We start from the raw sequence: 24,213 nt of genomic DNA, 5'->3' as shown, positions 1-24,213 counted from the left end.
CATGAGAAGGTGAGAAAGATAATGGGGCTTGTAATGCTTTTGAGCTCTTTAGTTGATTTTTTTGGCAGCCTTTTAGCTTAGCAGGTAAAATAGTAAAAACCCTCCAAACTTAGCAATCCAGTGGAAGAAAACAATGGCTCACATACCTCAGCTGATAAACCCCAGGAATCTCAGTGTGTGAAGGGACATGGATGCTGATGTTTTCATTTAGGCCAGAACTGGTATGTGTTGGTGCAGCTCTTTGAGAAGCTTTCTAATAAGCTTTTGTGCAGGGAGGCTTCTGTGGACTCCTTTTGACTCTTTACCTGTACATAACTGACTTAAAGCACAATAAAAACACGGAGAGAAAGACATGTCTACAAGACTGCTTTTTCTCTTTACAGACATACACAAATGTTTAAGGGTTTTCTTACAATTCAAGTAATCAAAATGCAGTCAAGTGCAATAAAATTATGTGGAGATCATACATAGAAAAAACAAAAGCGAGTGGAGAGTGTATGTTGAGAATGGAATTGCTACAGAACATACTGGTTTTGTCAATTTTGATTTGAAAAGAAAACCTTTATTCTGCCCTTAAAGGTGCACTGCTTGTTTTGCCTTGTACCACAGTTAACAGATTTGTAAGGTAAGCACTGCAATCCCAGTTCTATCCAGTTACTTCTGTCACGAAGTTCAGATTTAACTTCTTTTTTAAAGTGTTTTGCTGTTTGGGCAAGTCCTTGAAGTAGATGCCAGAACACATTGTACATCAAGCTAATGTTCACCTTGCCTTTTTTGATTTGCTTAAAGCAACATCCTTTAAAGAGAATTCCTAGGAACGTAAGTTGAAGTGTTTGATTTTGGAGTATGACCTCTAGAATTCTGTGCTATTTTATTTAAAATAAAAATAATGCTTTGCCTTTGTGAAGGAGACAAGAGAGAGAAAACACATACACATATGTGTCTACAAAGTAGCGTTGGTAATAATAGGATCAACCCATTCTGCTGCTCAAGTTGTTTAATAGATAATTGATGCACACTCTGTTAAACCTGCATCATACAAAATTAGTATTAAAGACAATACTGTTAACAATAAAAGCCATTAACAATTCTATGTTACCATGGTCATGGAATTTTACAGTAAAGCAGAAAGGATGTCAGAGTAATCAGCCACAATTGCAAAAGCATTTCCTAAAACTTCATTAGTCTTGCTTGTTCTTTTTTCCCCTGGGAGATCCAAGCTGCACTATACCCTCAGTGCAGGCCTTAAGACTTGAGGGAGAGAGAGACAGTCTTGTACAACCAGCACTCACCTTTCTGTCAGTCTTAAAGCTGCTCCATGCTTATTACTTTTTCAGTAACTTCCCATAACTTAGAATCCTTATCCTTATCACAGTATGTAAGGCATTGTAAATGATGTGCTGCAGTTTCCCAGTTTTGTCAAGAAGATACTCGAATCTGGCCAGTAAAGAAGGTGGCCACTGGACATTCCTTATACGGCCAAATAGTACTACCAAAAATCCAGCTGCCTGCTCATTTCAACCTCTAAAAGGTTTTCAGACCAGCTTGTTTGTTCTAGATAAGCGGTGCTGCTGCCCACCACAGAATTCAGCAAAAGTTTGCTGACAGGGTCTGTTGGTTTGCGTGAGTTCAGGAAAGTAGCACAAATACTACAGAGATTCTTCACTAGAAGACCACGTGTGCCCTGGTCTTCCAGGCTACTGTGCACTTTTAGAGTGAGTAGACAAAAAGCCTTCCACCAAGCCGAGCTTTTGCAGAACTTCTCTCTGCTGCCACTACAACTTCTTTCTGCAGGGATAAAGAGCAAAGGTAGCAAAATGTAACTGTAGGTGCATGGCTGCCTTAAGCTTCCCCCATGGATTTTGACCATCTCCTTAGTGTCATACAGAAATGTGATGGGAAATGAGGCAGCAGCCCACCTCATCAGAGTAGCAGTTAAAGTCTGTTTGCCATACTATTTCATTTGGGGAACTGGAGCAAGCTGGAACAAATGAAATAAATCTCTTGCCCATATAAACTGCTTCTCAGAGCTAATATCAAGACAGATGAAGCTGGAGTGTGGACTAGAGTGGTGCCATAGCAACAGAACACAAATGCTTGGAGAATAGCCTCGCTTGCACTCAGCAGTGCCTCTGTTTCAGGTGTTGGATTATGCACCCTAACCTAGCTGAGAAGAATTTCCAGGTGCTTGTCCATTGCATGTTTTAACACAAGAAGTCAAATACCAGTTGTTGAAGACCTCCTCGGCCTAGTACTGAGGCTTCCTCTGTACTCACACAGAGAACCCTAGTCCTCATGGAGATGATGTCAGAGTGAGCAGAACATTGGAACTCAGCTGAACAAGCACTAAGTAATTTTCCAGCTGAAAAAAGGGTTCCTCAGTGCATTATAGAAATGTAGCAATTGGCATTTGGTAAAAAACTGGGCATCTGAGGGAAACAAAGAGAAACAGGTATGCAAACACATCCTAAATCAGTCAGGTAAGAATTGGACCTCTCCATGCTTACAAACACATGACATGAACAGTGTTCACTGCAAGTGATAGCCAGGACAGCAAACCTGTAAAGACTAAATGAGAGGAATGGTTTTGGGTGCTTGGTTTGCTCCACAGCTGAGCATCCACTTTGCATACAGGCAGGCATGAACAGTAAAGGCAGGAGGCACCTATGCTGCATTTCCCATGGAACCTTTCAACAAACTCCTAAGCACTTTATAATTCAGGCTGGTTTAAAGTGATTCAAACCTTTCAATTCAGGTGCCAAAATGTTGGCTACTCCATAGCTCATCAACCTATAAAATGGGTTTAATTACCAGTTCAGAGAGTGACTTAATTAACTATGTAAAGAACTTAAGACTTGAAAATGTGTAAGATACATGTGAGGTGTTAGCTAGTATATTCAAGTGAGGTAGAAGGATGTTATGGAACAGCCAACAACAGTAATTTTTCTCACCTTTCTTTCAGATTTCACAGTGGTAACGGAACTCCCAAATCTTGATAGTTCCTATAAAATAACATTGCTGGTTATAATACTGCTAGGGGTTTTTTTTAAGTAGGACTTTTTAATTTTTCTCAGTAGTTTGTTTTCTGGTTACTTACCTCAGGAGAAATCAGAACATACTGTGCCTGAAGAAGAAAAAAAAGAGGGAAAAAAAAAGTCAGTGGAGGAGAGTAGAAGACCAGTATGTTAACCCTGGCTCTAAACAGCAAAGTAATTTAATAACAAACAGGAGGAGCCAAATTGCAGAGGTTCAGAAACCTGAGAAAACCTTCTGTTTTCTGGAACCAAGGCAGAACACACTTGGTATTTGTACTGGATGTGATTAATTAGTTACAATTCTAAATTCATGTCCGGAATTCACTTTCCTGATTCTTACCCAGTCCTCAGGACAGGGAGATGTCCATGATGTGCAGTGGCCTGTCACATTCCCCGAGGATGCCTGTCTGCCGTTGTAAATATAAACGCGGCCAGCTGCCGCACCAGCCAGGATTGAGGTGACACCGTTAGTTCGCAGTGGGGATGCCACAATCATTTCATCTGCACATATTACAAAGAGGACATGACACAGCAGAAGTGAACTAATGCTAAATCAAAACATGGGAGAGCTGGCATTTACATGCCTCTAGATGCCACAATTTCTATTAATGATGGCAGCTAAAATGTTTCAATTTCTGACTGAGTTGCTTGGGATTTTACAGAAGCCTCCCTGTAAGGCACAGTGGAATACTGGTACAATTCAATTGGGAAAGCAGACTGTGGTTAGCACTTGTATGAGTATGTAGGTGACCAATTTTCCTGTTGCCAAAAGTTAAACCCTTCACTTCTGGTCTAGATTCAAGCTTTACCTAGCCCGTCATTATCCAGATCACTTAAGTAAATGTCTCCTCCGAAACGAGAAAACCTCCTGTCCCCACTGAATGTGCTGAGCAAAGAAGGCTTGGTGCTGTTTGACAGGTCATATACCAGAGCCAGTCCAGCTTGATGCAGCACTGAGGACATAAATAAAATCCTAGACAGGCTGTCTGGAAGAAAAAAAAAGAAATAACAGATGTTGAGCATCAGACACAGGAACTCAAGTTTAGTACTTAAAATTATAGGTAATACTGGCATTACATAAAATGGATAATATAATGTATCAAATAACATCAAACATTATATGGCTTTAACACTAATTAGCATAGGAAAAAAAAAAATCTTTTAGTCACAGTACCAGGGGAGAAATGGATTCAACTTAGACTTCTGCATTTTGACATCCTCAGTTCCCTACTGTCTACTGCCAGAGTGAGGACAAAATACTGTGTGGTTTCATTTCCAAGAAATATGCAGTCTGCTAGCAAATCACTGTTACATAAATAATGCAAAGCAGTAATGTTGTTAAGCCCATTTTAAGGAAGGAAAAAGACCCACTGAAGTTGAAGCACAGTAGAGAGGACTCTACGTGTAAGGCACATACAGGTGATTAGTGATTTCTAATTGTTTTTTTTTTTAATTTCATGGCAATTCAAAGGTCCCTTTTCTAACTTAAACATTGTATCTCTCCTTGAGTCCTACAGAAACAAACATCCTTAAGCAGAAATGGTCTCCAATTTTCAGGACATACCTGCAGTAGGTGCACCCACCACCAAAACTTTTCTTGTGTTCCCGGCCACAGACATCACACCACTGGCCAGAGACAAACCCATTCTGCCCATCTCCTGTCAGATTTTTAAAACACCTATGTAATTTCTACAGAATGTCACTTTACTTCAAATTATTCACAAGGTCCCATACTAAAGAAGGAGCCCTACCTTGTCTCCAGTTATCTCAAACCAGCACTCTGTACTTGGTGGGTTATACCCGTACACCTTCCCAACACTCTGTCTGACATCCGACAAGAGGGTGTTGCAGCTTGACAATGCAATTACAATGCAAAATAAATTTGTATGTAACAACATATTATTGTACATGTTTTCCCCTTTTACTTTGCAATAATAGTGCCTGACAAATTCTAGAAATCTATTTTAGTAATTCCCATACTTGTTCTAACTAATTACACAATATTTAGAGCACACACTTGGTCTGTCTATCCACTTTTTTATCATCCAAGACATCTTCGTGTTTAATTTGCTTTTAAAAATGCTCTCTCAAAGTAAGAGCTATCCATACAATTATTTAAGTCATGCCTTACCCATCAGCATTTTTGTGACCCCTCTTCCTCCCCAAGAAAACCCAAGAAATTTTTAAGTGTCTCTAAATAACAGAGACCTGCCCTAGAGATGGTCTAAAAACCCTTGTCTTCATAGGGAAGGGTGAAGGCATAAAAATACAAATTTAATGAAAGTATTCTAAGCAGAACAAAAAGGAAACTTCCTAAAAAGCTGGAAGTCTAATCTATTTCAAATTTTAAACCTTGCAGAAGTAGAGCAGAGTGGAGGAGACAGAAGCTGTCACATACAACATACCTAGAACAAGTCTTCCATGTAGGGCTACCAATCAGCAATAATGTTATGTTCTCCAGCTGGCAGCTGGCAAGTGAAAATCCAAACCAAGCATAGTTTTCTTCCCCCTCCATCATCCAGTTGGCATCCTGTACTGACAGGAGTCCTGAGAGACCAGAAAAAAATATGAGTTAAATCTTCGTGTGCCCTGGCATTGAAAAACCCATTTGCAATCATCCACTGATTCACCCTATGACAACAAGTTTCTCTATGCAAAGTTACACTGCCCATAACATGGCACCAGTAATTGTTGACTTTGCTTACTCACCCTGCAGCTCTGCTGGCTGGTGAAAGCTTTTATTTGACACAGCCTGTTTCTCAATCCTTCCAAAAGCCTACATGAAGTACGTGAAAGCTACCACTCAAGCCTGCCCTAAACTACTTACTGTTTATCAGAATTTGTAACTCTTCAAGGGTGCTGGGTGGGAGAGCTTCAAATCATTCTGGCTATAATTTAAATAACCCATTCTGTGCTTTGGTTTTACAAAAATGTCAGTTAGCAGTGTTTTGAAACCCATGTTCTTGTGGTTTCTAATTTTACATGAATTAGAATAAGCTGCAACAATTAAGCATTATTGTAAATCTCAATTACATGATTCTGACTAAGCTGCCCAAGCTTTATTATTTAGCTCCATCTATGACATTTCCTTCCTCATTCACTAGAAACCTCATCACCTGTACTCATTAACTATATTCACTTGTAGCATTCCTCTTTAGCCACATGAAGGAATGTACAGAATGATAAAGATTCATTTGTTGACGTTCATTTGCAATTTTCCAAACCTGGAACCAGCCTACCCTGGACTCACAATACATAGTTGAATCCATTGCTTTAGCAAAGGTTTTCAACACAGTTTCCCACAATGTTCTTGCATCCCAGCTGGGACACTGCAGTCTGGATGGACAAAAACCCAGATGGGAAAAACCTGGTTGAGATGATCACCCTGACAAGAGCGGAGAACAATGTGTTGTTCTCTGAATGCCTGCAACAAGTGGAGTGCCTTCAGGGATCAATCTTTTGACTCATCCCGTTGGACACTTTATTATAAATGATTTAGACAAGGCAACAAGATGCCCTTTTGTGAAGTTGGCAGATTACAGGAGATTGCAGGGGAGTGGTCCTATTCAGAGGCACCTAGGCAGGCTAGAGTAACAGGCTGACAGGAACCTCACAAAATTCAGTGAGAATGAATGCAAAGCCTAACCCTGGGAAAGGAGATGCCCTTGCAGTGATACAGCTAGGAACAGACTGGCTGGGGAGTTGCCACGTGGAAAAGGCCCTGGAGATCCTGGTGGGCAGAGACCTGAGTGTGAGGCTCTGACAGCAGACAGCCAACAGTGCCTTAAACTATATAAGCAGGAGCATGGCAAAGACATTGAGAGAAGTGATTGTTCCCTAAATCACACCTATAATATATTGTTCAGTAACAGGAAAGATGTTGTTAAACTGGAGCAAATTTAGTAGGGGTGTTCAATGATTTCCATGCCTATGAGGTCACTATGCATGGTGGGAAGACAATAGACAATGAACATAAAGTGAAACAAGAAAGGTTCATACTGGCTGTAACAAGAGATTTTTTTCCCTATGAGGACCGCCAAGAAGTACAGCAGCTGCCCAGAGTGGCTGTGCAATTTCTATCATTAGAGGTTTTAAGATGCAACTGGACAAAGCCCTGAGCAGTTTGGTCAGGCTTCACAGCTATCCCTTACTGAGCAGGAGGGACAGCCTCTGAGATCACTCCAAGCCTGAATTATCCCAGGATTAATTAGGAACAAATGAACAGTCACATAAAATATGGGAAGGTTAATTTACTCAATAAATATTACCTTGGTCACTCCTGTTGATATGAGAGTAAAATGCAACCACAAATCCTCTCTGCTTCCCACCACCTGGTGCATATGGAGAGCCCACAACCAGATCAGCTTTTCCATTCCCATCAACATCAGCTGCCAGGAGGGACCAACCAAGATTACAGTAGGAATACTGCAATAAACAGTTAGTTTAAGCCCGAAATAAAACTTAAACCATCAATTCTGTAGCAAAATAGAGCAACTTAATTCTAAAGAGCTAACTTTGCTTCTGACCAAATTACCCTCCCACTCCCTGGCTTCAATTTTGTTTTCTTTGGTTTTTTGTTTGGTTTGGGTCAGGGTTTTTTGTTGGCTTTTTTTGGTTGTGAGGGCTATGCACCTTGCTATTCACCCTGCTGCCTCCCCTGCACTGGGGTATAAATGTCTTTCCCACATACAACCAATCTAAGCAAGCACCTGCTTAATCCATCCCCCTCAGTCTAAATTTCCTTGCAACGATAAGTTAGATTTTAACATTTTTTTTATTAAGCGCATAAGCTCTTTTCCCCTTTATCTCACCTCCTGCTTGTGTAGCCCATGTGTCAGCCTATCTAACAGGATAGTATAAACAGGATATTACATTATCAATATACCTGACAAGTTATGGTAACGTTTGGCTCGGGTGCCAAGCCTCTTCCCTCAGTTCCAAAGTAGACATATACAGCACCCTAAAGGGCATAAAAGGCAAAAGAGGCATGAGACCACCTACATGTCAGTACCAAGTATTAAATCCAAGGCCAATCACAAGGAGTGGAACAGTTCTGCAAGGGCTATTCATACAACTTTATTTTCCCTCTCAGAGCCTTCCCATATTATTTTCTTTCCCACCCCAAACCTAAGAATATCCATGGGTAATGGGTACTGCTGTAACCAAGCAACAAACTAGAGAAGTACATTTTCATCATACTGTGTGTAAGGAGCAAGGGCAGTATAGTGTATAATTTATACTCACAATACACACGTTCAGATGGCTCAAATTTTATTAATTTTTAATACAATGGCAAACAGTGCCAGGCAAAACAGATGCACACAATTTTCCAAGTGGTGAGTCTAAATAAAAGCACTTAAATTCTTATTCAGGCAGCTAAATTAGTATGTAAAATTCTGAAGAGTTTTAAGCTTAATGGATATCGTTTAAATCAAAACATTTTACCTCTCAGTTTGCATGGCCTGGAAGTACTCAGGGACCATTATACGGGCTTATCTGGTAAGCTGCAAGTCATTAAGCCTCTGTAACTTGGTTATTTTAGCAAGTGTGTCTGTGTTCGTATCACATTTTAGTTACCATTTGTTGCCCTGTGACAGCATATGACAAAACTCATTGACCCATGAGGTCCATTCCAGACTCTCTGTTCCTAAATATAAAGGGTACATTTGTATTTCATGAATGGCCCCTTACATTTCCAGCATGTCAGTGCTGCAAAGTTGCAATCTGGTTTGGATTTCTAATGTGCAAAAAGGCCACTGAAAGAGAAATACAGGTAGCTGTCATTGCTGTTGCTCCAGTCAAAGTACCCACAAAGGTTATAAACATCTGTTTAAATTACAAAGTCACCTTGAGCAACAACAGAAATTCTCTCTTTCATTTCAATGTTTAAAAAAATATGTATCAATAAAAACATTCAGTTTGGAGAGTTAAAAAAAAACCCTAACAAACCCATGTTTGTAGCTTACTTTGTAAGTAAGAAACTGAGATCCCACAGAAGGTGCTCCAACTGCCAGATCTGGCACTCCATCCTCATTGAAGTCCAGGACTGCCAAGGCAGAACCAAATCTTCCTGAAGGCTAAAAGAAAAGGGATTGCTCTCATGTTTTCAAGTCAAAACCATGAAAACCTACTGCACATTTGCACAGGGAAGACTGGAAATAGATGACAAAAGTCTATCCCAACAATTCTTTTTTCTTCTAAGTAATAACCCCCATGCCAACACACTAACTCAAAGTCGGTTGTGTTAAAATGAAGGACAACAGAACATAATATGGTGCTGCTTTGCTATTTCCTCTTCTGAGTCCAGTGCACCATTGATGTTAAGCTTATGGTCCTTCCTGTTGACAGCATTATGACTGGGAACCAGTAAAACACTCTGTAAGAAGACAGCAGCTGTTACTTCACAGTTTATAACCACAGAAACAAATTAAAATGAAATGTAGCTCATTCCTCCCTATTATATTCTTTGTGACTAAAGGTATTTTCTACAGAGGATCATATTTAACACTCAAAAGGGTCATTTGCTCCTACTTCTTGGTTACAAACCAGCCACCATCATGTCAAATCAGTTTTCTCTTTTTTTTTTTTCAATACTCTTACTACAGACAAAATGATTTGGGGAGAAGTTATCAATTAATGAAGAAATGTAGCCTCAAAGGAATTGAAACATCTCAAATTAATAATTTTAGATTAAAAAGGACAGGAAACACAATATTTTCTTAAATGCAGGGACCAGGATGAGCTATACTGTGGCTTAGAGAGACACAACCTTAGTTTTATTTAAGGGCACTTTATGGTCTAGTACTCACTTATCTGGCACAGTAATGGAAGTGAACCCACAGATCACCATCACTTCAATTGTTCCCGGAATTTTAGTAATGATTATTTTTCTTGAAAAGCATATGACATCTTTAATCAGGAGCAGTATTTCAGGAATAATACTCACACACATTAATGATACCAATGCTCAGTCAAAATTCACCAGTTTTCAGGCAAAAAAATTTAAGTGACCAATATCTGCCTTGACCCCTTACCTGATGACCCTGTAGTACTTGGTCAGCTTTCCCATCCAGATCCATGTCGTCTGGTGGCAAACCTGACTGGTTGCTGTAGACCACATACACCCTTCCTATCTGAACATGGCCCATGGTGCTGTACCCTGGTGCTCCAGCCACCAGATCTTCATATCCATCCTGGTTTAGGTCAGCTGAGATCAGTGCCCTGTTCAGCAAGGGAGTCAACAATATCAGCATTAGTTTTCAGACTACCACAACATTAGTGGGAAAAGCCCCCATAATTCAGATAAACCAGGACCTGTGTTTCCCCATATAGTTTTGTAAAAATCTACACAGAATTTTTTATATCATATATTTATTTATGTTTTCTTGAATTAAGTAAAACCAGAACAATCATCTTCCATTAGTGCATCTGAGATAAGCAAAAGAGTTACAGTAGTAACATGTTGGAATTTAGAGAGGGAACATGGAAAGAACTAACTACTGTTGATTTAGCCAGTATGAAGTAAACTCAAGAATTAAATCCAAATTTTGAGACAGAATAAGATAGATAAGTAGCAATGCAAATTTGTTTTATTATTCTTCCCTGTTGCAGGTCAAAGTAGAACCTCATTGGCAAGGAGAGAGAATATGCCTCTCTCTGTCCTGAATCTATCTTTGAACTCCCTACTAGTCTCAAGTATTTCCAAGAAGTCTCACTAGACATCATCAGTCATCAACTCATGACAGACAATTAATTTTGCACAAACATCAACCCACGACCAAAAAAGGGTAGCAACGATCCTATACTGCCCAGAACTAGAGCCAGTGTTAGTTCTAATGTTGGTTCCTTCCATTTGGAGCTTGATCAACATCCAAAAGAAAAATCTTACAGGTTAACTTGCTGTTCTGAACATACAACATAAGCCATTCCATCAGATGTTTACAACTTTGCACTCTCACCTTTAAAGAGTATCCAAAGGATCAACAATAATATTTTGGTGTGTACTCAAAATTTTAAGAAATCAAGAGGAAGGTGGGATGAAAAAATTACCAACCATCCAAGCCTAGCATAGGGTGAAGTCAGAAAATATGAAGTTGCTGGCTTGGAGATGTGCTTAGAAGATTTCTGATGTGTAGCTCCTAATGCTCTCCACACATTGGTTTTAAAAGCATGGTTTATCAAGCGGAGGGATTTCTGTAATAAAAATAATAAAGAGACACAACAGTGGCTAAAACACAGATTGAAACTCTAGAACTTTTTGGGGCACCTCAAAAATCAAGTCACCAACAGTGGAAATCACCACATGGATTTAAGAGGAGTCTGACTCAGATCATAAGCACCATTTTAGAAAGACAAAAATCTGTATGCACTAAAGGGAGCACTACTAATCGTTCACTGTTATGCCTTGCTGAGAGCTCTTAACCCAAAAAAAGCAATCATATGTCTGTGAAATGTAAATACTAACTATATATTTTGTCTTTTTTGGCACTGCAGGATGTGTTCTAACTTCACTATACAATAAGCAAAGTGTAAAAATTGAGTACTTATGACGTACATATATAGATTAACAATGGTACTGGAATGTCCATGAAGTCAGCTACTGCTAACATCCAGAGACCCTGCTCCATCATGCAGCATTTCAGACAGCAATGAAAACAATTTTATATAGAGATGAATTTTACCTGACACATCTGTTACTTCTCACTTACTGTTGCCCAAGGCTGTATGTTGAATTGAACTCCTCTCTCTGTATAGTTTATATTCTTCTCAAGTGTTTCTGTAAGCAAAGAAGTTGTATTCTTGTGATGTTCATGTTTTGATTGTTTGTTTCTGCTAAAACAAAGAAGACAGTGATAAGAATTAATATAACTGAACTAATGACTTGAGGTAAAAGTCTCTGTTAGGTTCTGCAGTTCCTTTACACAGAACTTAGTTATTCACACTAAGAGAATCTCAAATTCACACTCAAAAAGATAACCCAAAATATCTCTAATTTTCAGTAGCTCACTGTCCACATTAGCAGAAGACTCTCCTTTCATTACTAAAGCTTTAAACTGTCAGAGCTACACTTACACGTGGTTGTCCTTGTGCTCCTTTGTGCAGTTTATGAACAGTGGGTTCTCAGGCAGGTAGCAGCTACTAAAGAAAAATACGCAGAATGCACTTTAAAGATTTTACCACAATAGAAGTGAAACTAAAAATACAACTTTTATCCTTACTGATTCCTCTGTTAGAAGTCATCAGTTTTTTAAAGAAAATCAAAATTAGAGCATCATCATAACCCTTAGAAACCCCTATGATATTTATCTGATGACCTTGATTAGGTTCTGTATGAGTATCATATGTCTTTACAGAGCTCTTGAGGGAAACTTATTGTAACATGCCCTGTTATCTATATGAATCTAAAGCATTTTTAATGAAAGCGCCATTTAGGAACAAAGAATGTAACAGATTGTACCATTCTGTATTTCAAACATAATTTCCCAAAATAGCAACAGTGATATTTTCCATATAAATGGGTGGATTAATTGCCACTGTTGGTCTTCTGAAGTTATTTATGAAAGATTACATTTGTAAGAGAGCCATACAAGGCTAAACTTCTATAAAAATATGAAACTGTGAGTAGAAGCTTGAGCTTAAACACTAGAGTATATATTCCTACTCTTTCTAATTCTATTTGCCTTCAGGGTCTGAAGGTAACACCTGACCTCCCCTCAAAAGGGACATCTTTGCTGACTGATGGCAGCAGCCAGAAGGTGCAGGCCCAGATTGCTAGTCCAGGCAGAACCTCAGGGCATGGCTATGCAACATTTAAGCAAAGCCTTGAGTATGTCTTAAAGAACGCCCCAAATTTTCCCTGCTAAGTATCACCTGTGCATGCCAGCGGCTTGCCAGGGCAAAGGAGTGTGAACACGTAACAAAAGAAAAATCAAGGCCTGCATAATCCTGTGAGCCTGGGTAAAAGGCAGACATGGAAATCCCTTTGTCCAAGTGAGGATCTAAAGCTCAGCACCTCTTCTAGGAAAGAACCTGCCTTAAGAAGAACAATTAAGTGGGTGTCAGCACTTGACTACTGTGTTCTATAGGTCAGGGCACACACTTTACCTGGCTCCATTCTCTAGCATATGGCTCGTCAGCTCAAAAATGTTGTTGGTCCAGAATGCCATGTCATCCACTCCTCCAAGGAAATATTCATGGAACTTCTCCACCAGAAATGTAGATTTACTAGCAAATGTTGGGAAAAGCTAAGAGACAGGCAATATGCTCAGGAAGATGAATCACACTGTCTCCATGCTGTATGTTCATTTTTATAAAGAAAACAGGAGACCAACCTTGCCAACAAGAAGTCTTTCTCCATGCCTGAAAAAAAATTTCAGAAATAAAATTTGTTTCATTTAATATTTAATTATTATACAGTTCTTTTCAAAAGTCCTATATGGTAAATACTATGCAAGTTGTTATATTTCCATGTTGGTTGTTAATACATTTTTGAAGTTGTAATGTAAAAAGTAACAATAAAAACTTTAATGCCCTTAATTTTGAAGGATTCACAGTTTTTGTAAATGCTGTGTGACTATTGATAATTAACTGAAATACAGGATACATCTAAGCTGTTCAGGATACTCAAAAGCAGACAGTGCCAGATATCCAAAGTCTCTTTTCAATTATTCTTGGACTTGAAGGGATCTACATAAAATGTAGGTAAGGCATGTATCTAGAGACTTCTTCAGTACATGATAATTATATTGCTAACGCACAACAGTGCAATGGTACTTAAAGACACAGCTGTTATCCAATAAATAGGCATAAATATGTTACATGTATAAATGCATTAAATAGTCAAGATTCACCATCTGTGGTGTAATAATTAATTTAACAGTCATTAAATAGTCCAAATTTTAATCCTAGTCATTAAAAAAAATTCAGATGTTCTGTGATTTTGGGGTCTAGGAGGGAGCCTATATTGCTGACATCAATGCATAAGGTGTTTCAAATATGATTATCATAATTCTCCTACATATGTTTCAGTTACAAAAGCCCAGGTAGAGATATTTAACTTACAGTTCAAAAAACAGCAGATAAGTACATTCAGCAATTGTGCTTTCAGTTATGATCTCTTTTCCATAAAATTCCTTATAGATAGCTGCTAGGTCTTTGACAGGTACATACCTAAAAAAAAAAAAAGAATGTGTTACAACAACAGATGTTCCACATCACCCAATAAAAGATTAAAGTTCTTGTAATAACAACAGCCCATAAAATATTCCAAATTTCAAAAGACTGCATAAGGTCATGAAGATTTACAAATACCAGAGAGACCAGGATTGCACATGCAACTGTGAGGAAAAAAAAGTGGGCATCTAAATCTTCTGCTCATTTTTCTGCTTTTAAAACTGTCTGAATTCAACATCTTCAACTTCCAAAACTTTAAGTAAATCTCACTTAGATTGCCACTTGACTGAGTTATTTCACTAGCTGCTAGGACATTCCAGCAAAAAGTTTTCACTAGTTATTTAATATATAACTGCTTATAAATTCAGAGATAAATAATTTACTCTTTTTTTGCCGTGTTCCTGTACATAAAACTCTCTTCTGTCCTTCCAGTTTTTTAAGTCAAGGAACAGTAAATATGCATATAAGGAATACCAAACTCATAACATTTAAAATAGTTGCAAGTGCTTCTTTTGAAAGAAAAATAAAGAAGGACAGCATTTTGTTAAAACAGATCAATACAGAATTGTGATATTATATGTGATTATATTATATATGATTATACAGAATGAACATTAAATATTAAAGAAGGCAACCTCATTATCTTACCAACTCGATGCCAGATAACTGAAGTCCAGCTCAAACTGACTCACTACATCTCCTCCTGAGGATGAAAGAATGAAAATAACCCCACATAACCCAACAAACAAAACCTGTTAAGTTTCTGTCATGAATAACACTGCGGATGAAGCTATGCATGGCTCTTCTATATGTATTTATGTGGCAGATTTGCCAGCTATATATTTAGAATACACAAATGGTTCACCTGCAAGTATGCTGCACATTTTATACCTCCAGAGAATAATGTACAATTTAAAATCACAGTAGTGACTCCATCTAAATCTTAGCATTCTTTGGTCTGCATTTTGGCTTTAATCCAAATGTCCATGTGCCTTATCACATCTCCTCAAACTTGGACCATAAGGATGGGTACAGCAGGGCTTTGCAAGCCATGGGGAAGGGCAAGAATACAGTGTCCATATGCCATTCTTACTCCTGCATTGCCCAGGATAAGAGACAGAATCAACCACCATGGTTTTGAAGAGGACTAGTTATTCCAATACAAGGATCTATGATTGGCAAACAGAAACATTACCAAAGTCTCCAACACTGTGAGCTTCTGAGTATGAACCATGAAAATCAATCTGGAGAAAGAGAAAAACAAGAGAACTGCCTGTTTCTTTTAATATGAGCAGAAACAAACTCTCCAAGCAACACTAATGTTTACAGGTCCCAAACCTGACGAACGTCACCCTTACGAAGTTTGTGACATTGTGTCTCTCCAAAAATCTTCCTGAAACAGGACTCCAGCTTTTCTCTTTCCTCCCCACCGCAGTCCAAAATGAAGTTATCCATTCCAATAAATCCAGTTGTATCAATAAATAAAACAATGCAGGCTTACTTCTCCCATGGCCTTTAGAAATCCTTGGTCAATGCCCAGGCTATGCCAGCTAACATCTGCCACCACATGTGAAGCAATTCCAAACAGGAAAGCCACCAGCTTCTCTGTAGCCTACACAACAACAATCCATTTGTAGTAATACCAGTAATTTTACTCCTGTCTTTAAGAAAATGTTAGCATTTTACGGATGTGCATGTATGTATGTTTCTCACCTATATCCATGTATGTATATACAAGGATAGGTGAGAAACTCTTACGATCCAAGAATTTACCATGACAAGAGTGCTGACCACTCATTGCTTGATGCTGTGGTCAACTTTTGTAACTTGAGAAGCTCTAAGCACTTTATACAGTCCAAGGCCATAGAATTACATGGTTGATGTGAGGGTAATTTGCATACTTTGAGTTAAATGTGTACTAAACTGTTTTCCTGGACCAAGGATAAAAACTTCCAAGGAGTGAACTCCCTCTGCCACCATGGGTATTGTGTAGCCACACAGAGGAGAGAAATACATTCTTCTGCACTCTCACATTTGACAAATTGTTTTTCCTTTCCTCCTTCATAGCTCACAGACCATTAACAAGAGCAAATCTGGACTAAGTTCAAGATTTCACAAATGAGAGTTCTAAAAGATGTCTGGTTTTCAAATGGCAAACCCTCAACCAGATCTCACAGGAATGCAAGACCACCAACCACATTTAAAAGTTTGGACCTATGAAAGGTATCATAAGCACCAGAACACAGTGGAGATAACTGACAGACTTTATATGGAAACTGTAAATTTTTTGTATGGCAAAGATCAAAACAGGATTTCAAGTGCTCCTATACAAGCAGGGATTTTAATAGAAAAGTGTTGGGTTTTTTCTACACCTCACAAAGGATGAAATTACAACTAGTGAAGGTGAAGAAAATAGTTGAAAGCAAAGTCAATCAAGAGAAAGTTAATCAATTTTCTTACCTCTTCCCAAGGCTGAGGATAATTCCTTCTGATGTAGTCAATACTTGCTTTGAGAAATGGTGACCAGTGAGTGTCTTCAGATACATCATGGAACATTCCTATTGCAATAAAATTATATCAGTATTTGATTTGTTCTTTGGGGAAAAATGAAAAAGAAAAAAGGAAAATAAAGAGTTTTCTCCATTAAAAACCCCACAGACTTTTGTTCAATTTCGTATAATACAGAAGATACATTTTGCACTCTATCTAATGAAAAGAGCCAAAAGATACTTATTTTATGTGATTTATACTATCAAAAGAGATACTAGATTTACCTTCTATGATTTTGGTTTGAAGCATCTGAAAATTTTGTGGCTGCTCCTTTTCTCTGAGCCGGTGAGTAGGTACAGTACAATGAAAAGCTGCCTCCCAAGCAGAGAGGATAAAGAGAGCTGACGGAGAAGCTGTTGACTAAATTAATGCATCCGCTTGTATGGCAGAAAAGCTGTTGGGAATGGCAGCCAGCTCAAAATATTATGTTTTCTGACAGGTATCAATTTCCACAGGGCAGAGGAGGGTTATGAATGTCATTATTATCACCACCATCATCTTCAACAGAAAGGCAAACTAGCCAAAATACAGTCGGTATAGGAGGAGAAAAAGGGAGGAAAGGAGGAAAAATCAGGTTTCTTTTGAAAAATCAATTATGACTGTCACTTGAATTTAGGCAGAAAAGATTGTGTAGGATCTAACAGTGACCTTGCCTAAAGATTTCTGTGTACCTACATAAAGCTAAGTACAAAGGGATGTTGACAGAAACAGACCAAGCAGCACAATGTTAAATTCTCTAAGGGGGAAGAAGGTAGGCAGGAGACTGTTCAGACCATCAGTACTCTTGGAGGAAGAGCACATGTTTGTTGATGCAGTAATGTGAAATTGAACAATATTAGGGTAGATTAAGCACTGAGAGAGCAGTGACATTTTACAGTGAGGCTAAACTAGATAAAAGAAGGATGGTACTTGCTTGGCCAAAATCAGAGTGCCTTCTACATCTAAGCCTGTCTCCTGCCCAGAAAGGCAGTCTAGATGGCTTTGTTCTGGATGGCTTTGTTCTTGATCTAGTCACACTCAGTTAAAACAGCTCAGGTCTGCAGAGGTACCTATTTCTTCCACATTGACTAAGGACACTGCTGACAAGTGGTCCAACTCTAACAAGGCAAGATGGACTCCAACGTAAGTGAAGGAATGAAGATTGGATACTGCAGATAGAGAGGCTCTGACCACTGGCCTGGTATAAGACAGGTCAAAATGTTTAGAAGGGAAAGACGAGATAGGCAGATATTGACAAGCTGAAGTAGGAACTGAAAAAAATCCCAGGAGAACATCAGTCATGAAAACAAGGAAAGCAAGCCTGAAATTTGGGACAAGAAGCTGGCAGAGCCGGGCAGAAAACAAAGAACAGTGACCCCATAAGTGACAGAAGACAGAACCAGTATTAAATGCCAGAGCAGAGAGGTGATCTGGATGTGAACTGAGCACATCAGGATACAAACTAAGCAGCCTGTAGTTGGCGTAACCAACAGGCAGCATCAACAACCTGTGTCTGAGAAACAACGAGAAGTTTGGCTGCAACTATGTGATTTGGCTCTAAACCAAACAAAAATCCTAAGTACACCCCAAATTAATGGAATTTGCATGGCCCACTAAGGTAAGCTACTTCCAATATTTTAAACTTCCACTAATATCTCAACAATCAATTGGCTGGATATCCTCACACAAAGTACTTATCATTGCCCTGTCTCTGGGATTTGCCTAAACACGCTATTAGCTTGTAGCTGGAAGACAGGCTCTTTATCCCATTTGCCAATTGCTCACTATCCAGATTTACCATTTCAGTAGCAAATATCCTACAGCAAAGCCTAGCTGGCTGTTTTGTAGCTCTAATGTTGCTGAAGAAGTTGATTATGATCAAGAGCTGACCTATCAGAGTTGAAAAACCAGGGGACAACCTGCAGGTCAAGACATACTTTTTACAGCTAGTGCAAGAGGGTGCAAATTTTGTACTGCAAACTTTGGATCTGCAAGCAGCAAAATTAAGACTGACATTAATTTCCAACAGGCACAGTAAAAGGCAAAAGACTGCACTCTGGAAAAAAAGGACTTTAAACTGGGATGCTATTAACACTTGCCCACCTACCCTCAGCAAGTCCTACCCTATTTTGTTGCTGTGGGATTTTTAGATTCTCCTATCCTCTCTTTGACTGATCTGATAGAAACTAAGACTTTTTAATACAGAAATAGCTTTAGGCCTTCCCTAAGACTTATATAAAAAAGACCATTTTGTCCTCTCAGTACTCAGTAATCTGACCTAATTTAGTCACACAGCATCCTTCTATCAAGTTGCCCCACCCATTAAATAGTTACATTTACCCAAGAGTTACTTTCTAAAACATTTTCAAATGTGTTACTTCATTATAAAGTTCTACCAAAAGGTTCTAAAAAAATGGTGGATAAGTTTTTGCGGGAAATCATTTTTGGCCACACTTCATTTCTTACAACATAACCATTTTCAAACCTACTAAATTCTGCAGGATTTGCACGTAAAAATGCAGTTGTTATAATTTGGATTTACAAAGCTTTTCTTACCACGTTTGCAGATTGGAGGATAAAAGGCATCAGGATAAATGCTCCCAGCCTGAAAAGCATCTTGGTGGTTTAGCAATAACTGGGTAAAGGATGGGGGTAAAAAGGAATCAGAAAGCTATTGCACAGCACAAAACTACATTTTACTACCAACATCAAAGATATGTTCTAAATATCCAGCAAAATACAACTATCATCTTGGTAAAATACACCATGTGATGCACAAAACCTTGCTGTCATTTTGCTGTCCTTAGTTTTATCAAATCTCCGTTTCCAAAATCCTCTACTGATTCTTCTAATACAACCACTCACACAGAATATGACGACAGAAGATAGGAAAACATGCAAGAAACCACACAAAGTATATATATACACACATTGTTATATTCCTGTAATAATATTCAGAAGGAGTCAAATTATTTTCAATAAAAAACGGTAAAAATACAGTCTGAGCACAATATTGACACAGGCATTACTGAGAATAATAAGAAAGGCAAGAAGACAGAAAACAAAACATTCAGAAGAAAGGTGTACAAAACTAAGCAATAATATGCTTCCTACCTGTCTGTAATTAACACTCCCTTCATGCTTAGTGAAAAATTCCAGAGCTCTATGTGCTGAAAAACAATATATTGAACTGTTGAGTTATAGGTATTGTGTCCAGGCCCACGTTTTGTTAGAAGCATTATCAAAACCAGAACACAACACATTTTCGTACCCAAGCCAAGTGCCACCTGCATGAAACACCATTTCTCACAATGGTGTGCATGTGAGAGGATGTGTTTTCTCACCTAGGGAGTTAATAAGGAAGTGCTCTTTCTGTGGCACATCTTCAGTCTCTCTCTAATCCCCAGCTCCCAAGCTAACCAACCAAGCTGAAATCGCAGGGAAATGAACTCCCCATGTCCAGAAATGAGCTACAGCAGTGAAATGACAGGACCACACCCAGCACATATGAAGTGTGGACCACAAAGTTCTAGCTGTACAGTATTCAAGTTTCACTGTTGCCCTTAGCAGTGAAAAAGGTATGTTGGGAATCAATGTGGATGTTTAACGGTTTGATTAATTTTTAACATGCATGAAAAGTAACAAAAATCTAAAGTCATCACAGTAAATAACAGTATTTATTTACTGAATTGGCAGATACTCTTACTCCCAAAAATCTTTATTTAGCTGTCATAACAAGTGAATGAAACGAACTGACATCCTTTTCTTTAATGAGGTCTCCTCCTTATTAATATTAGATCCCAGGAATAATCTATCAACAGTATTCTAAAAACACCCAACATTGACTCTAAAGCTATTTACAAAGACTGAAGTTAATTTGTTCCTTACCAAATAAATCACATCACAAAAAACCCCCAAAAACCAAACAACGAAACAAACAAACAAAAAACTCCCCCCACCAAAGCCAAAACAATCCACTCATTCGTGAATAAGATCTAGACAAAACTGTGTGGGTTCGAAAGATCTTTAACTTTGAATTTTATCCAGTGATTTAATCATCCTTATACAAGTAAGTTAAGACCTTTAAGACCAGCCTTGCACCAGAAGAGAAACAACAACAACAAAATAATAAATAATAATCTAAAGTTTTAAGGTTCAGACATTTCTACACACATCTCTGATTCGTGGGAGACCCTCAGTTTGGCAGTTTGCTTTTTCTGCCTCACACCTCCCCCACACTTCTCTCACTACTCAAGTGGGCCCAGGTTCTACAACTCCACCGTCACAAGGAATTTTATGCCAGATCCCCACAGTTCCACAGAGCCTCACAAGTCTGACAGGAGCCCCTAGGGGTGAAGAGCTTCCCCCTTCAGACCTGCCTCCAGGCACGGCCATGCAAGTAGGACACAGCACAGCTCTGCCAAGCACACTGAACATGATCAACATTCTGAACAGGCAGAGCTTTCCATCATTTTAAAAGTACTTTCAAAAATCTGTCCAGGATTTATTTGGTGCTGTCTTTAAGTGAGAGGAATTCCTTTTTACAGTTTGTTGTTTGGGGTTTTTTTTGTTTGCTTGTTTTTGTTTTCCTGGAATACTCAGTGTTTTACTTTTGCAAATATTTTCATCTTACTGTTATAGACTTCTATGTGCACAACAGTAAGAGAACTCATTTTAGCAGCATCAGAGCTGATCAGAGTTTAATGTAATTTACAAAATTTGTTGTAAACTATGACTCAATAGTTCAGTGTACACACAACTCCTCAGACAACCAAGATCTATAAATGCGTGTTTTCTGCAACATGCTCCTTCGATTACAAAAAAAGAATGACTGCTTTGGGACAGATCTGTAAGCTTGTTTCTCTTTGCAGATTTTTTTTTCCAAACACACTCTATTCTGGCAAATCTGTTATTTCAACTCCTCAGAAGTGCATACTTGGTAATTAGTGTCCTGAGCTTGCAGAGTTGTGTACACTTGCCTAACCTCAGGCACCATGACTTCTCCTACAGATTATTATGGGTTTCTTGACACATTGTTAGGAAAAGCAAATTGTTCCAGGATGCTGACCAAGGGTACAACACTCAGTAAGGGAACACACTCCAGTCCCAAACACCATGAATGATCCCAGCCTTGAAATTTTTCAAAGTTGCATGTATTCAGTACCTAAAGTCTGAGAAAATTACCTGAATAAAGGCAACATCCTACATTTTACCATCTGTTTGAGCAATGGATTTAGAAACAAAAAGAGAAGAACAAACAATTAAAACTGTCAGTTATTATGAGTAGCTGTTTCAGAATAACCTCACACTGCTCGTATTTGTGCTTGCAATAACTACGGAAGAAGCCAGATTTTAAAAATAGCACAGGCAAACAAGAAATTCAAAACAGAACTATTTCTCCATTTTGATGTTCACTCAGTTCTCTCCTTCATTCTCTACAAATCTACGCTGTTCTGGCTACAGAGAGCAACCTACCAGAAAGAGACACAGAACAAAATTTTTATGATGTTAATCACAGATACGAACACATTACAGAATTTTATCTATTTATGCAGGTGTGGCATAATTAATACAGGGTGATTTGAAAACAGAGCTACCACAAATGACTTTTGTTATTCTTTAGTTTAAATATAACAATCCCACGAATTGCCTAAAGCATTCCTTTTCTTTCTCCAAACCAAACCCTATCTGCATACGACTCACAGACAAAAACATTCCAGTTACATAATGCCTGTGTTTTAGGAGACAGAAAAATATGCAGCCCAAGTCAATTCAAGCACTTTACTTATAAAAAACAGTAAAATTTCAAACTGCAAAATCAAACTACTCATTTTTCCTGTTATTCACATTTTTAAAATTATGTAGACTGCTCGTTACTTTAACATTATTTCCTCTCTCTGCTTTCCAGCTGAACTGAATTTACTTCTCTTCACAAGAAATACAAAACACAAGAAAATCCATTTTGAATATGTCTTACCTATTTCAACATGTGTTGAAATTCCACATGGGACACATCTTTGACAGAAACGGTAGAGTATAACCAGTAAGACAGACCAAATCTTCAGACCAACCATGATGCTGGCTCCAACTGTGGTTTTCAGAAGCCTGGAGCAGTAGCACTGTGACCTTTGAAATGTAGGTTACGGAGCATGCCTTTTCTTTCACACATATTGCTGACACAGCAAGCAAACGACTGCCGAATTTGAAAGGCTATTTTATACCAATGCTTTCTTTTACTGCAAATAAAGTAATTTATATAAAGAAAGAAATAACCTATGGGTCTGCTCCCCACTTGAATTCTGTAATATCGCTGGGATTTGAGCAGTGTAGTCAGTGCATCATTGCACCGCAGCAGTGAGATTTCTGTTAAATACAGCAGTGTGTGAAAGAGCATCCTCTCACAGTTTGTCCAGCTCATGGTGTGCTTGTCTTACAACAACTACATCACATTTCATGAAAGAAATGAAAGCCAATTGCCAAAGCAGTATTAATAGAAAGACACTAGCTCCTGAGTTGCAGGTAATACAAATTCATAGCCTTTGGTGAGCTGATAGGACATTGCACACTGAAGTCTGGGTCTTACGATCTGTGTTGAAAGCCCAGCTGGTATGCGGGGGACTCACGGAAGTACTCCTGCCAAGTGTACTGCTATGAACATCTGGCTTCAGGGGCTGGGCACCCTGCGTTTCCCAGCCACCCAGCATGCATGTGGCACAGCTGCACCAGTCCCCAGAGAGATGGTAGCACTGGGCAGGGCTTCGCATTTTGTGCCAGAGACTGACCAGCTGTCATGGGACCCAGTGGCCCACGGGCTCCCATGGGCCAGTGCTCCTGCAGTAAAGCACAACTTAGCCTGATGTGCCTCGAGACCTTATCAGTCTACAACTTCCTCACGAAGGGAAAAGGAGGCGCAGGGACTGATCTCTTCTCTGTGGTGACCAGTGAAGCTGTGTCAGGAGAGGTTTGGGTTGGGTGTTAGGGAAAGGTTCTTCACCTGGAGGGTGGTTGTGCACTGGAACAGGAGTTCCAGAACGCATTTGGACTACGCCCTCAGGGACATGGTGTGACTCTTGGGGTGTCCTTTGCAGGGCCAGGAGTTGGACTTCAATAATCCCTGTGGGTTCCTTCAAATACAGGATATTCTATGACTCTAAGCCTCCCCTCTCCCTAAGAAGCGGGGGCCTCTATGGGGCGTGGGAAACGATGCTCCGGGAAGCCGAAGGCCTCTCCCGCCCCCACTCCCCCCGCTACGCTCCCACCCCTGGCCGGGTGCCACCCGCCGCCGCCGTGCCCCGCCGAGACGCCGCTTCTAGCACGGCCCCTCGGCAGCTCCTCCTCCGGGCCCGCTTCCTGTCGCCAGAGCGCGGCCATGGCCACCCTCCTGCCGCGGGGCGCCGCCGCCGCCCGCCGCCGCCTCCTGCTGCGCCCCGCGCCGCTCGCCCCGGGGCCGGTGCGGGCCGCCAGCCGGGCCCTGTCC

The 24,213-nt window shown here is 39.5% G+C and overlaps 1 protein-coding gene across 10 annotated transcripts; it reads right to left on the bottom strand.

Annotated features, from left to right (window-relative positions):
• Positions 1-353: 353 nt before the first annotated feature.
• On the bottom strand, positions 354-23,639 carry GPLD1 (glycosylphosphatidylinositol specific phospholipase D1). 10 transcript variants are annotated; one of them, XM_042049192.1, is made up of 25 exons: positions 22,714-23,637; positions 19,851-19,906; positions 19,293-19,371; positions 16,668-16,765; positions 15,709-15,819; positions 15,403-15,451; positions 14,856-14,910; positions 14,097-14,204; positions 13,367-13,394; positions 13,140-13,279; positions 12,108-12,173; positions 11,744-11,864; positions 11,089-11,228; positions 10,070-10,256; positions 9,002-9,112; positions 7,921-7,995; positions 7,304-7,460; positions 5,441-5,582; positions 4,787-4,886; positions 4,600-4,693; positions 3,845-4,021; positions 3,376-3,536; positions 3,098-3,124; positions 2,952-3,002; positions 354-1,788 (listed from the first exon to the last, which is right to left on the bottom strand). In XM_042049192.1, the coding sequence occupies exons 1-25, from the start codon at positions 22,808-22,810 to the stop codon at positions 1,711-1,713; spliced, it is 2,508 nt and encodes an 835-aa protein (XP_041905126.1). In that variant the 5' UTR covers positions 22,811-23,637; the 3' UTR covers positions 354-1,710. The 10 variants fall into 10 exon arrangements, 9 of the variants coding, with proteins under 9 accessions (XP_041905126.1, XP_041905125.1, XP_041905131.1 ...); XM_042049191.1 differs by having other exon boundaries at positions 11,744-11,867; positions 22,714-23,636; XM_042049197.1 differs by lacking the exon at positions 19,293-19,371 and adding an exon at positions 21,921-21,952 and having other exon boundaries at positions 11,744-11,867; positions 22,714-22,776.
• Positions 23,640-24,213: the final 574 nt, after the last annotated feature.

This window comes from Corvus kubaryi, unplaced genomic scaffold (genome assembly GCF_017639235.1).
Source record: "Corvus kubaryi isolate FWS band 111438036 unplaced genomic scaffold, C.kubaryi_AGA036_p1.0 69, whole genome shotgun sequence".
NCBI lineage: Eukaryota > Metazoa > Chordata > Aves > Passeriformes > Corvidae > Corvus > Corvus kubaryi.
This window is presented reverse-complemented; position numbering and strand designations above follow the sequence as displayed.

Bases quoted from the DNA above. Each gene is read 5' to 3' on its own strand.
- GPLD1 (XM_042049191.1), bottom strand. From the start codon at position 22,810: ATGGTTGGTCTGAAGATTTGGTCTGTCTTACTGGTTATACTCTACCGT. The intron at 14,911-15,402 runs GTAATGTTTCTG...TTTCATCCTCAG, and splicing joins TCACAGTGTTGGAGACTTTG to GAGGAGATGTAGTGAGTCAG. The intron at 13,280-13,366 runs GTTGGTCTCCTG...CCTGTCTCTTAG, and splicing joins AAAGACTTCTTGTTGGCAAG to CTTTTCCCAACATTTGCTAG.